At 42.4% G+C, this 14992-nt stretch overlaps 1 protein-coding gene across 1 annotated transcript in view; it reads right to left on the bottom strand.

Annotated features, from left to right (window-relative positions):
• The window catches only part of MAP2 (microtubule associated protein 2), a gene marked incomplete at its 5' end in the record, with an annotated part of 60644 nt that overhangs the window by 17348 nt on the left and 28304 nt on the right, over positions 1-14992 (bottom strand). Inside the window, 5 exons of the mRNA XM_084289401.1 lie at positions 284-437; positions 5763-5824; positions 9153-9287; positions 9680-9886; positions 10136-13870. Coding sequence (XP_084145527.1) covers positions 284-437; positions 5763-5824; positions 9153-9287; positions 9680-9886; positions 10136-13870 — 4293 coding nt within the window. The remainder of the gene's footprint in view (positions 1-283; positions 438-5762; positions 5825-9152; positions 9288-9679; positions 9887-10135; positions 13871-14992) is intronic.

The raw sequence follows: 14992 nt of genomic DNA, 5'->3' as shown, positions 1-14992 counted from the left end.
AATTAGTCCTGATAAAGGGACCTGGCTGGTTTACTATCCTCACTTCCTTGAGTCACTCCACTGGCCAACATCTTCGCATTTCTCACCTGAGAGGGTTTTTACCCTAGGACTAGAGGCGCAGGGAGATCGTTACTGTGAAGCAACAAATTCACAACTTTAACTCTTATGTTCACTTTTCTAAGATACATCAGAATATTTTGCGTTGCCCACTTCACATTTGTCTCACTTTTGTTGTGGAAGACACCCATAGCAGTAGGAGAGAGTTAACATGCAAAAAACATACGGGTGGTCCGTCGTACTGAAGAGGAAAGGGATGCTGTGAGGGAGAGAGAGTTCTCCTCTCTGTCTCTGTCTCCTGATACAGCTCTTCGAGGAGGAAGGATAGAGGAAGGTCTTGGTAAAGAGGAACGTTTTTCAGGACTCTTGCTTACTCCATCCTAATAGTAACAAAATAAAAAGAGGTTTAGTTTTCAAAATGTCCCACTCCATCCCGTGATTTCTCTCAACCTATATACAAAGGGGAAGCCTCATTCTCTGGGCCCAGTTTACTATTCATGCAGGAAGCTGTCGGATCTAGCCACTTCCCATGCTCTGATCAGCTCCTCGGTGCTTCTTTACTGCACAAAAACGCTCACTAGGAGAAGTCTGGCTCTGGTACCCAGTACGGACAGACCTCTGTTTTTTGGAGAGAGATTTCCCTGCGTATTTCCCAAATGTGGTATTTTGCCAGTCTCACCCTACCTTGAACAAGCTCCTGCTTCCTCAAAATAAACCCTCCCCTTGTAGCAGGCAAAGCCCTTCTTCTACAGGTTTGACTGAGCATGTATCAGTGACTGGTTTTACTCCCACTGAAGGCAAAGCTGTATCTCCCAGTGACTGCAGAGGATGCTAGTGGACTACTGGATTGGGATCTAAATCCCTGGGAAGCCATCATAGATATCATCTCCGTCAAAACAAAGGCAATCATCTACTGATCTAAATATGAATGGGTTCAGCATTTGGTTCCTTAGTAAAGGTTTTTTTTTTAGTACAAACAGAAAGTAAAAGAACTCCTCTGGTGCTCAGTGTGAAATTCGTATGTGAATTCACCTGCAAAGTACCCGCAATGCTGGGACACCACACACTATGTTATTTGGTGATGTGTGATTTGATGATGATGAAGTATAACGATGGCCCCAACCAGTACGAGACACACCAAGCACAGTGAAAACAGCTTTTAAATGATGTAACAGTCATCAGCTCAGCATCAACATTTGTAAGACGAGTGAACAGTAAACACAGGGAAGCTCGGATGAAGCCAACCATCTCTTTAAACTTATACTGCAACTTCCTGAACTTGGTCCTAGGCACAGACCAAAAAGCCTAAGGTCCTAAAGCCTTTGGCTTCTGCCCTTGCTGCTGGTGATAAGAACTGTACGCTCTTACACTGGGGATTTAATTGGTTTTCAGAGTATTAACTGGTTGAAATTCGCCTTTTAAAATTTTCTCCTGGAAGACGAATTAGTACTGCTGGTTTTGCTACTTACCCATGTGCAAAATGGGTGCAACTTCTCAGCAGTCAATGAAGCAGCATCCATACCATCAACAGAAAGAAGACATCTCTTGCTAGTTATAGGAAATTTCACTTATGTTTCCTCTGGAGAATTTGCTTCATTTTTACCTATTTGCAGCACAGATAACGTAGCCTGGTAATAAATTTTCCTGCCACTGGAAATTAATCCCAGGTAAACTTCACAGATAACTACCCAGATGTAGCGGGGAGAGAACGTGATCAAGGGAATTTACCTACACATCTCCGAGCTACCTCTCTCTACCAACTCTGCTACCTTACCTTAGCATCTGATTTTGAGTAGGGCAGGCAGTCTCTTGGGCCTGCTGAGGAGGGCCGTACATAATAACTGTCTGTATCGAGAAAAGTGGCCCTTTTAGCAGTTAATGAGCAAGCTGAGCTGGGTCTTGGAGGAAGCAATGACTTTGCTTTAGACTTTGAGGCAGGAATCTTTGACAAAGAGGCAGTCTAGTCACGAGAAAACAAAAGAAAACAGAACATGAAGCTGGACAAAAGGAAAACACATGCAACATGGACCAAAAAAAATGCGAAGCTATGAATTAATACTTTTCCTGTGTCTGGTAATGGTGTCTATGCAGTTCTGACATGCAAAGTTTGAGTTCTGTGATGTTTGACTGAACCCATCTGTGTCTGGACAGATTTACTGATTCTAGAGAGTGCCTTTTTGTGTAAATGCTATTTTTGCCATGTGTTAATAGGACAGAACTGGTGCCAGGAACAGCACTTAGCTGGTACAACTGCTGGCTGGCTGCATTAGGAGCCAGTGCAAAACTACAGGAGCACCAACACATCCTCGTCTTTTAAAACTAAGTTGTGCATTTGTAATATATCCCTCCCGGCTACACTCAGGGATAAAACAGTGGGAGTCTGAGAACAAGGTTACAGCAGCATTCCCAAGATGGCAGAAGGACGTGACAGCAGAGCTTCTTACGCCACTGCATGCACACAAACATCTCCAGTGCACCACAAACACTGTATTTTGTGCATCTGGTGTCACAGCAGGAATTTGTAAACCTGTTTTGACAACGTGGGGTACTGGGATAACGAAAGCTTTATATGCTTGAAAGGCTGACATCATGTGTCATTTTGGTCAGGTACTGCTCTGATTCTGCATGATGGTAATATCCCACTGAAGGAACAACTTGGCACCAACAAGGCAGACTGCAAATTCTTTGTTGATGCTTCGGAGACCTAGCCACTCTGCATAAAGAAATTTCCATGAAAGAAAAGAGGGCTACTTGATTAAGCAACACTGTTCTTTCTCCTACAAGGGTAACTGATATGACAAAGAACAACTGCAAGGCTGTTGTCTTGGCAATGTAGTCCTGATTCTCTCTGTATTCATAAAAGCATGAAGTTACTAATAGGAGCAATCTCATTGTAAGTATGGGATTTAGTAGGGAACTTTAGCCAGGAAAAATTTGGCATTTGATCTCAGCCAGTCATCTAGATTTCCTCAACGTTCGGAAAAGATGCACAAGTTACTCCTTGTCTTTTTTAGAAAATGAGAAAAACAAGAAATCCATTCAAAGGATCGGAGTGCTTCACTAGCAAGAAAGTATTTCTAGAAAAAAACTCTGCAACATATTTATCTTTTAATAATGAAAATAATTATTTTAAACAGAAATTGAACGGTGTGTGTTTCTGTCACAACAAAGGCTTCTCCAGGCTCTGACTGATGTGTCATAATTGAATTTACAGGTACCGTCCACTTGAGAAAATTTGGGCTGTATTTCTAAGAACACTAATGCTGAAACTATGTGGAAGCATAGCATCTGTCTTGTGTGGCTCCAAAAAGCAGAGGTTATGCCAGCACTTTTCACCAGGGTTTCTGAACGTGGGATATAACTGAGCACACACAGTCTGAGGCCCAAATGTTCATTCAGCCATTTTCAACTTTTCCAACTTGAGGGCCATGCAACAAGACCCCGGTGAGACTGGAAAGTCCTTGCAGTAGATCCTAGGCACAGTGCAATCTGGGAGACCCCATCCTTTTCACTCACAGTGCGTGGTGTCCTCCATGAATATGTGCATCTAATGGGGATGCTAAAGATGGACGAGACCCAGATCTTTCAATGGAAAGCCTGGGGAAAAGGCATGACCCTGAGCTCTGGCATTAACACAATCTGGATCCGCTCTGTTACTTAGCAAGCAAGGCACTTTTTAGCATCAGTAAGAGCAGCAGAGTCTGGTCCAAACAGATTTCAGTGACATGCTCAAGACTGCTAGAGCAAGCAAAGAAACCAAATGCTTCAATCCCTTCCTGCACTTTACCCAGAACACTATTCCCATTACGTTAGCAATAGATGACATGTAACCTCTGCTGTAATTCGTACTGCTGGACATGCCAGCTGTCCACAGGACAAACATCTATGTAACCCTGGCCAAGACCCAGTGATTCGGGGACTGCTGAAGCTGGGAGGCAGAAATCTCAGTTTATTCCAGAGGCACTGCTAAGGCATGGCCGATGTTCTCAGCATCTCACTACCACAGGTACACAGCTCCTTCCAGCAGATGGAACTGCTTAGCCTTTCCTGATCTTGTTCTGCAAAGCACTATGAAAAATGTGGTTTGAAGACGGGTAACAAACTGACTGGGTTGGATATCTAACATTACCAGCAGCGAGGAAAAGGGTGCACTTGAAGGACATAAAAGCTGAAAATCAGGAAGGAACACAACAACAAAAAGGAAGAGGACTTTACAAAAGCAGAGGTGAAGACAAGGCACAAAAGAGAAAACATCCAAGAGATAAGTGAACATGGCAATCAGAGAAGGGAAGCAACAGGGAGAGAAAGTAAGGAGGGACTAGACTTCTAATCTTTGCCATAAGATAAAGGACAGGAATAAGAAAGGTGCATAGAAAACAGATCATTTCAGAGAGGGACTTTGCAGTGCTTGTCCTTAAAGCACTCCATGATCACAGAAGGCTCTGAAAATGGGCTAGTATCGACTTCGCTCAGGTGTTGATCAGCCCCTGAGAAAAGACAGTCAAAAAACATGCTTTTGACTAAGGAGCAAAGCCCACCCAGATATTTCTTATTGTTCTAGGAAAGAACTTCTAACAGTTTCCCAGTTATGAGCTGAAATGGGCCAGACATCTCAAATCACATGAAATCCTAGCATCCATGGCTGAATTCAGGCCTAAATTTCAGCGCTGCTTCACAGCCTCAAATCAGCTACGCTGCTTTCATCATTAACAATTTCTTATGATTCATAACTAGTGTGTAGCACTTTAGAAGACATAGATTTTTGTTCCCCAAATAAACGACAATCTGGTTAGACAGATGAAATAAATCAGCCATGGAATATATTAGGAAATACAGGGGAATCCTAAGGTACAGCCACACTGTTTACGATGGCTAGCAATGACAAAATATTGTCACACTGCAGATGTAAGTTAGTTTGTGTCAGTGTCATGAAAGAAAGAATTGCTTAGGGGATAGTGAAAGAAGGACAAATTGCTGGGTATTTTGGAATAGTGGGCTAGAAAGAGCACAGGGTCAGCACAGGAGCAGGGCAGAGAGACACTTTGCTGTAGCACTGCTGTATTTCTGTAGTGTTTGCAATATTTACTGATGAAAACTCAGCAGAGGAGAGGCAGAAGCGGGGAGCAGAACAGGCTGCAGAGCAGCTGAAGGCAAGGCACAGGATTGTCAGAGTAAAACAGACAGAAATCAGTGCTCCAGAAACTAGTCTATCCAAAAGCACTTATTCTCGTGTAAAATGCTACCGGCCAATAATTTCCACATGGGCAGGGTCTCTGCAGAATGCAAGCATATGTAATGGTGCATCAAAATATACCCAGTGAGTCCTGGGGAGGATTTCTGCCTAGGTGGCAATACAGCAAGGTGGCAGCACGAGCTGGGTGCTGTGGAAAGGTCCAAAGGACACAGCTTATCCCAGAGGATGACCTTGTTCCAAACGCTGAACAACATTCAGCTCCTGCAGCCTGGAGTCTGTGTGCCCCCTATAGATCTGCAAGCTGTCATCATCATCTACCTGGGCTGTAAGTCAGAGCTAGTAGAAATTATTATTCAGGAAAGGTGGGTTTAATTACCTTTTTAAATGAATAATGAATATGTCAAACAAATTCTAAATGGAACACACAATGAAGGACTGAATTAACACAGAAAGATCTGAAATAAGGACAAAAGGAGATTGTAAAGATGGGCAAGAAGATGATTTTACTCACTGAGAGTTTTTCCTTTGCTTGTTTAAATACACCAGGAGCCTGGTTTGTTTCACCACCTGCTGCTGAGAGACCCAAAGAAAGACTTGATGGTTAAAAATAATAATAATAAACATTTCCACTTAGCACACTTGCTAGAACACTCATATACATTGGAACTACCATGTAAAACAATTACCTCGTGAAGCAGTCTCAGTGAACTGTATATAGAAATGTGCTTACCTTAAAAACGTCCTGTATTCATTTTACTTGAGGTAAAGTGGCATTCTATATATTTCAAACAAATCCAAGTTTTGTACTTATGTCCCTGGAAATCTAGGAACCACAGTAAAGTTCAAAGAACAGCTGAGAGGTGTAAGAGACTCTAGTTCCGAAGGTCCATCCGAAGATACCTTATCACCCTGATTTTCAGAGAGTTCTGAACTGTCCTCTGAAAAGCAGGTTCCTTTAAGCAATCACGAATGAAAATTTTAAAATAAAGGACCTGAAATCATCGCTTTTAAAAATATTAGCCAAAATTCATAATGGAAAGAGAGCGATAGACTACTGAATTACCACTGTAATTGTGTCAATAAGGTCAGTGTGCCATGGCTCAATCAAGCCCTCAGACTTTAGCATTCACATTATACCTGGGACATCAAGTATAATAACGCACCATTTCATTTATCTGATACACCATGATTCGAGATGAGATTTTTCTTTCTGACTTAGATTCTGTCCTTACAAACTTGTGGAACAAGGGAGCTTTTCAGAAAGCAGGCTATTAGGTCCACTCCAACACCACTGTTCAGGAAGTGATTTGCCTCACAAAAGCTATCTAGATGTGACATCCCTTGGCATCTGTGCCAAAAAAAGCCCTTAGTAAATACAGAAGCAGGGTAGTAGACACAGATGACAATCTCTAGGATGTCTTCTAACTGTAAAACCAGCCCTAACACAGTGTATGGTTCAGAAACAATTGATTTTCTCCTCTCCTTGTATCCCAGGAATGGTGAGGGGATCCCTGTTTTTCTGCCACACTTCCCACTCAGTAGTTCTGCCCGCTTAATATAATTTCCTTGCTGCTTTTCTAAATTGAAGGAGGAGGAGAGAAAACTTTTCAGGAGGAAATTAATATATGTGGCCGCATACAACACTTCTGAATTTGTACCAGGCTTAAGTACAGCAAAGCCCTCCTGTATCGCATTTTACCCCATCTGTTACTGCTGGTTTTGGTGTGTTTCGCATCTCTTCTAAATAATGACAAATAATATATTCCTTCCTTCCTTCAGTATTGAACCCAAATCAGCCACCAGTACGAAGTGGAAGGCATAGCTGTGCTGCTTCTACTGACTTACCTGGCAGCACCACAACTTCTCCATCTGAACAATAGATCTCTCTGTGCTCTGCTACCAGTTTAAGTACACAACAAACACATTTTGCCTCAGTGGGTGACCCCAGAACTGTAGACATGGAGCAGAAGTGCCCTGCATACTGACTCCTGCTCATAACCGGGCAGTTGGCCTGGCCTTGCCCCTGTCACCACTCCTCTCATGGCACAACAGCAGCAGCATCTCACAGCCACAGAGCACGAGCCGGATTGAGGTTTCACTCCCGTAACTACATCAGGCAAGGCAAAGATTTCACTACTCTTTCCTTGGAGTTGGCCATGCAGTTTCTTTTCCAAACGGCAAGGATGAATCTCTGACAGCAGTCCCTCCCTTGAGGATATGGCAGCGTATCTTACCAGTATTTGCCAGTGCTTACCTCACAGTGACATGGGAAGGTTTTTTTTCCCTGCTATTGAGGGGAATAGATGAATGATTTCATTTCCTGCACAACTACGTAGAAAATACGAGCGAATACTAACTTTTTGTAGACTATTCCATCTTATGACTGGACATACTTCATTTTAAAGATGCAGAAAATGCAACATGGAGATCTTAAACACCTGGAATATACTCAAAGCTGTAGACTACACTGTGGTGGTAGTTTTGGTGGGGCTCACACATCACAGCAGTTAACAGGGCCGTTACAAATAGGACATACTGACAGCTGGCTTCAAGAAACGGTGCTGTATAAATTGCATTACATAAAAAAAAAAAAAAAAAAAAAAGGGAGGGAAATAACATCCCTGTAAGTTCCAGATACATAGAAGAAAATAAGGGAGAACTGAGTTTTCCAGCAACACTGAGTATGGTGAAACATTTTAGATATATTTTTATTCACTTTGTGGTATGGTTCAAGCTATTTTGCTTTAGAGCCCAAAGCAACCTTCCTGCAAATTTTAAGATCAGAGTCCCTCTTTTTGGTTGCTCTCTGTCTCAGTATTTAAAATGCACTGGGAGGTTGTTCTTGTATTACATTTTTCACTTCCACTAATACATCTGCATCACTACATATCAAGAAGGAGAGGAAAAAAAGCTCTGACTGTTGCCAGGCAGCACACATTTCAGGCACTGAACAGATTTCCTTATGCAAGTCTATCAGTATGCCTCAGGTCTCTGAGATGCTGCTGGGCCAGAAGAGTTCTGAGGAGGTAAGAGTATCAGAGGGCAAGACAACGCTGACCACATAGCTGTAGAAGTGCAGTCAGAGTTAGAAAGCTGCAAAACCGACACTTTGGTGACATGAAGAATCAACTCCCCATTACCACTGCTCATCAACCCACCCCCCCTTTCTTTTTTTTTTTGCTGTGCTCCAACAAACAGTAAAAAAGATAGCAGGAACTGTTGTTTTAATCTCTTTTAAATTTTAATTCCTTTAACCTTCCTCTACCAAATATTATTATTGCTTTTTGTTTGGAATCCATTCGTAGTGTGAGCCCAGATTTCTTCTCTCAGCTCCATGCTGCGTGTGGCTGGACTCCCCCTGTGGATTTTGACTGTACATCATAAACATCAGTAACAGACTGTGACACGTGAACGTGGATAACATCAATCAACAAAATATAAGTCCGAAACGCTTCTTATTATGCATGAGAGTAAAAAGCAAAATAATGGAAATGCATACCATGGTTTAAGCTGTCAACATTTTCCCACCAGAAAAAAAAAAAAAAAGCATAATAAAAATAATTAGAAAAAGAACAAAATGATGAGCAGAGATTCCTACAACAACACACTATAAGCACAATGCCAAGATACAACCACAGCACTTGGAGGTCCAAGCAATGACAAGCATACATGATCATGGCCTCCATTAAATAAACAAATAAATGCCGGGAAAGAAAGAAGAAAAGAAAAATGATAAAAAACACTAAAAAAGCAACACTATTTGTGAAGATACTCTTGGAGGAAAAATTAAAAAGTAAAAATAAAAAATAGAGAAGCTGCCATAGCCATGAGATTTAAAAAAAAAAAAATAAAATGTCTATGTTTGCCAGCCACATTGCATAACTGAACAGAATGCAGTCACCTGTCTGCTTCCGTTTAACACAGGAGAGATGAGTTGGTCTAGTATATTTGATAGCAGGTTTTAAAATGATTTTCCTGGAGGGAGAGTGGGCCTGAACTTCAGTTTTTTTAGCAAGTTCAGCTTTCTTATACACTGCTATGGACAAGAAAACACAAAAACACACAATCAGGAGAAAAAAACAGCAAAGTTTCATACGACAATACATCAAGCGGCAGGCCCACTGCTCCACAACTGCGACCCAAAGCATTGCTTCTACTGGGGCGGACAATTCCTCGGTCAGGAGAGAGGGAGCACTTGTGCATTAACCTCAGGTGTGCTACCCAGTGACCTGTAGGGGTACGTAGAGTAAAACGGGACTGGTGGAGCAGTGAGCCTTGCACGTGGATTCTCACAGAATTGTACAATGTCTCATTAAAAAGCACCGCACTTAATACTGTTAAGGTGCATCCACAACAGAGTAACCTGACAGTACTGCACGATAGTACAAAAATATATAAATATATTGTAATAGGGAGTGTTAAATGAACCTTTTTTCCTTCTCACTTCATCTCTGGAGAGTGTGCTAGGTTCCTTTTTAGCTATTTTCCTTTCAGGAGTAGAAATCCTGCCTCGCCCAGTTTTAAAAGGTTTTTCTTTTTTATGCTTATCAAGAGATGGTCTTCGCAATTCTCTGTCTGCCTTCTCCTCTTTAGGAACAGTCTCTAACTGTTCAGTCATGATGCTCCTATCATCATCTGTAGGATCAGAGCAAATCGTAATAAACAAAAGATTAGCAACAAATGTTAACAATACTGCAGCTGATGCAGCGTAAAAATAGTTGAAGACCGAGCAGACGGATTAATAAAAGAAAAAAAAGCAGGCTATTTCATATTTTTTTGAAACATGCTGAGATTACCGTTACAATTATAGTAACTTTGCTTTTTGATCATTATGATTTGGAAGCAAAAATACTTAACACACAAAACAAAAAGGATAATGCACACCTTGAGTATCTGCCCAGAGACTGTCTGTGTCCATGATGGAGTCGTCAATTGTTGTTTCATCTTTGTAATCATCACACGTCTCTGTTTTGTAGTCGGTGAGCAAGATTTCTTCTCTCTCGGGTGAAGCAGGAGCTTCTGGGGAGCCCTCCTTGGGCTCCGCGTGAATGTCAGCCACTTCCTCAACCTCCAGCTCCTCTTCAGCCTGGGAGTCCACAGTTTCGATGTCTTCCTGCTGCGTAGCAGCGAAGCGTACACTGTGAGACGCAGATTCGCCCTCATCAACTGTTGTCTGCACCACTGTGATAAAGTCATCTTCTACTGTCACCACGGATTCAATAATGCCTTTCAGTTCAGGTAGTGCTTCTGGGCAAACCTTGGCTAGCATTTCTTCACTGCTAGGTTTCCCAAGGTCCATTTCTTGGGGCATTTCTGGTGTAAGATGTTGTTTATCCTCTTCTTTTTCTTCTTGTCCCCTTTCTACCTCTTCTTCCTCATGCTCTTCCCTTCTTGCGGCCCCAGCTGTCGCTTCGGATGGCAGCACTGTTTGGATTTCTGTAGGTTTCACAGCTGTATCAGGAATCTTTTCAGTTTCCTCTGTAGGCTGTGGTATGCTCTCCATCTGAATCTCAGCAGGCTCTTCTTGGGGAGGCTCGGTTTTTGGAAGGAGGAGCTCCATAGAAGGCTCCTTTGCTGGCAACTGTGCAGGCACCTCTTCCCCACACACAGTAGGTTTTGGAGATTCTCCTTTGATATCCTCTTGTTTCAAGGGTTCTCCGTTCAAACCTTCCTGGGCTTGATCATGCTCTCCACTAGATTCATAAGACTCCTCTTTATCAACTGCCTCTTGATGTACAAGATCGGGCTTAGCTACTTTTTCCTTAATTTCTGTTTCAGACAGTTTGGTGCTGTCCTTCACGTAACTAGGCTCGGTCTTGGAAAGTACATCAGCATCCTTTGCTTCTCTGGACAAGGTGGTCTGGTCTTTCTGTTGAGTCTCTTTGGGTTCAGGCCCTGCTCTTTTAACAGGGGCTTTGTCCTTCCCTGAAGGCAGGGAGCCTTCACTGATCTTACTTTCTAACTGACTTTGATATTCTTGGTCAGCTCTCCTTGCAGCCACTTCCAAATCATGCTTTATAGCATTGTAATCTGGTTTTACTGGAGCTTCTATCTCAGCCATTTCAGGAACAACACTAAGAGTCTTCTCCTCCCTCAGGAAAGAACCAGCATCTTTTTCTGCTGTTGCCTCTGCAGACAACATTCTGTCATACGTTGTATCAGCAGGCACGTGAACTTTGTCAGCCACACTTTCTTCTTTCATTTCTAAGATTGCTTCAGGTCTTGTCCTCTCTGACTCCGCACCTTTAATGGGACAGACCTCTTTAGAGTCAACTTGATCTTCACTTTTTTCTAGCACAGTATCCAGCTTCTCTTTCTTCTCCTGCTCAAAGTCCCTCCCCAGAACGGACTCACCGGCAGCATGCTGAGCTAAATCTTTTTCACTGAGGAATTCTTCTTTCGATTTTTCAGCTGCTGCCAGCTTCACTTCTATTAAGGACAGGTCAGGAGCTAGGCTGCGTCTCAATTTTTCATCCGTGCCTTCGTAAAAGGGACAGGTTTCACTTGTTAAATTCTCACTGTCCTGAACTGGAGAAGGGAGTGGGACTGTGTACTTATTGAAAACACAGTAGCCCAAGTCTTCGAGCTGGCTTTCAGCTTTTAGAGTTACGTGGTTTTCATCTGTCACAGGTGGCAGGGCTGTGCTGCTGTCTTCCAAAACAGTGTCAGAAGGAACTGACTTCTTTTGCGCCACCTCAGCATCTGCACTCACAGATGCTAATCTGGATCTTGTCCCTGCTAGGTCTAACATTTCGGGCAGGTCGGGAGCCAAGACAGCCCCGTTTTTGTAATAATCTTTGGCTGGGAAAGGCGATTCAACCGAAGTCTCAGGCTGGACTTTTTCTTCTGCCATTGCTTTTTCTTCTTCAATGTGCTCATCTTCCTCCCTACTATCAATGGGGAAGCAAGGGGCCTTCTCTAATGCTGGTGTGGTTGCTGGCAAGTAGTCGTCACCTTCGTCCATACTGCCGCTAGTGTTAGTTAGAATATCTGAAGCCAGGGGAGAAAGGTCATGTGCGCGGCCAAAGCTAAATCCTAGAGCTATAGAATCCAGGCAGGACATGGGCAGGTTAATAGACATGCTTCTCTGTTCAATTGCAGATCTCCCCCCAAGTCCCAGGCTCCTGCTCAGAGTTAGGTCATCTTTATTTTTACTGTGGAGCTCTCGTTTGTCCCCATAGACTTTGGGGTCAATAGTGAACATTCGTTCTGTCGGGGAACTTGGTTCTTCAGATTTGTCTGGCGTATAGCTCTGAGCCAGAGAACTGTACCCTATTTCATGAGCAGGCATGCCCTGCTGTTGGCCCAATTCTGTCTGCAATTCTTCCTCCTCTTCCTCTTTGTCTTCAGGTATTAGGCGACCTGTCTGATAAGGCTCATAAGCACTCTCTTTAGTGTCACTTAGCTCATAGTAATCACTGCCTTGTTTCAGAGCGTCTGCTTTGAAGGCTTCCTCTTTTAGTGCAGAGGTTTCAAAATACTTCGACATTCCTGATCGATCCACTTCTGCTTTCATTTCAGGAGTAGCTGAAACACTTGTCTTATCATCCTTGGTATCCTTTTTAACATCTTTCTCTTGAGAAGGTTCTAGAGAAGGAGTCTTATCTGTGGTTAAACTTTGTGCCTCAGGGGTCTTCTCTGTTGTTCGGGATAACTGTGTGGTATCAGGGTGCTCTGCTGTTTTCTCAAGGGTCAGTTCAGGGCTTAACTTGCCTGGGGATACCTCTGTGCTTGGCTGCATGTCTTTTTTCAGGTCTACTGTTGCTGGAAGCCCACTTTGGTCCATTTCTTTTTCTGCTTTGAAAAGATCAGATGACATTTTAACTTCAGCATCCTTTTGAAAGTCTGCTTTGTCTTGGGAAAGGGCCTTAACTTCAGGTTTTGTGGCAAATTTACCATCGTCTAATATTCGAGCCTCCCCTTTATCATAGAAGTCATACCTTTCTTCCTCATCACTCTCCTCCCTAGTCATGTCCTTTTCCTCCCCCCATGCAGGGATTTTCTGGGCGCTTGGTGTTTTCAGGCCATCTACAGCTACTTCTTCATGCAGAGCTAGGGTCATGTCTCTGTGGATCTGTTCATCTTTAGCGAGATCTTTGGCAAACAGGTGGTCAGTGGGTTCCTGTTTTGTTTTGGAACTGTCTTTGAGGGGAAGCTCCTGGGGGACAGCAGGAGATGGGCCTGAAGGTAGTTCACTTTTGGCTGCCTCTGCCTTGGGTTCTGACAGCATCAGAGAACTTCCCTCATGGCTGATGGCAAGATCTTGGACATCTTTAAGGTCATCTTTAAATGTCATAGACATAATTTGGTTGGATGATGAGGGCACATCTGCAGTCCTTTCTTCTGTTTTGCTCCCTTTAGGCAGTTCAGATGGCAAATCCTTTTGTTCTTGAAAACCAGGAAGCTTGGAGGCAGGTTCTGCAAAACTGACTTCCCCTTTCTTCTGTGAATCAGTTTCCGAGATCTGTTCTGTTGGATGTGAAGGCATTTTTTCTTTGTCTTTGCTCTGTGAATCCTTTTTATCCTCTGTTTTTGCTGGCTGTGGAACTAAGGCATCGTGTTTAGGTTGCTCAGTCTTACTGTCTTTTCCAGATTCCTGGCGCTTTGTGTCTAATGGTTCTGTTGTGAAAGGGCATGTGCCCTCCTGGACACGGAATTCCATCTTCGTGGCTGCAAGTAAATCTGAAGTAGTTTGTTTGGGTTTTATAACACAATTATTTAAAGCACTTACAGGCAGGCAGTCATGTGGCGTACACAACGTCTTGGTATGAATGATGGAAAGGAGAGGGAGAAAGATGCAAGCATGCAGCAAGGCTTTCCACATAGAAATCTGCTCTAAAGCATTAAATCCTAGTTTCCTTTCAATATATGATGCCCTATAGTGAAAATGTAAGTTGTACACATCTACATATGTGACCACTGAAATGAGATGATTTCATGTGACTTCATCTTCATGGTTTGTATACAAAAATAAAACCAGAAATAATCCTCACTTCATTGGTATGTTCCACTGGGCTATGAAGCTTATGCTAGATTTGCTTTAGTAAGGTCTGTAATGAACCTGGCATGTATAAATCTCCAGCAGAGCCATTAATGGTCACAGATCTCACAGGCCTCCTCTTCAAAACGGGCAGCCATCTTCAACTGTACTCAAAGAACACTGGGCATGTTTCACTGACTGTAGCACAGACCCCAGTTAATTTAAAACTTAAAATGCCATACTTACAACCTGCCACTATATTTGTATGGAGTAATACCTAGTTAAGGTAATACCTATCCATGCTTTGTTAATCATTAATACCATGTTCTTTTTTAATACCCTATGGAAAACAATCATTCTTATCATCATATATAAAAAACACAAAGAGGTACTACAGAATGTGGTAGAACTTTCTGCAGTAATCTGTTAAAAAAAAAAAAAAAAAAGATTTTTTTTTCCCCTAAAACTTGTCACAGTAAGTATTAGGCCAAATCTGAATACCTGATTTAAAGACCATGGAGCCATCTTCTGACTCATATGATATGAAGTTTTAAAAATAAATAATATCAAAATATTGGTCATTCTTTAAATATTTGCATATGTTAACCTTTAGTTAAAAAGCTACTGCTGTTCTACACTCTGCGGGTACAAGAGAATTCTACAACTATAGTAATTATCATCTTTTACGCTTTCAAATTTGTTGACTTGCAAACCCTATGATGAATAGAAACAAGGCCACTGAGCTGATTTTATCCTTGTTT

The sequence above is a fragment of the Netta rufina genome, assembly GCF_964035555.1.
Source record: "Netta rufina genome assembly, chromosome: 6".
Classification (NCBI taxonomy): domain Eukaryota; kingdom Metazoa; phylum Chordata; class Aves; order Anseriformes; family Anatidae; genus Netta; species Netta rufina.
Note: the sequence above shows the minus strand (reverse complement) of the source record. Positions and strands in the feature narration are given on the sequence as shown.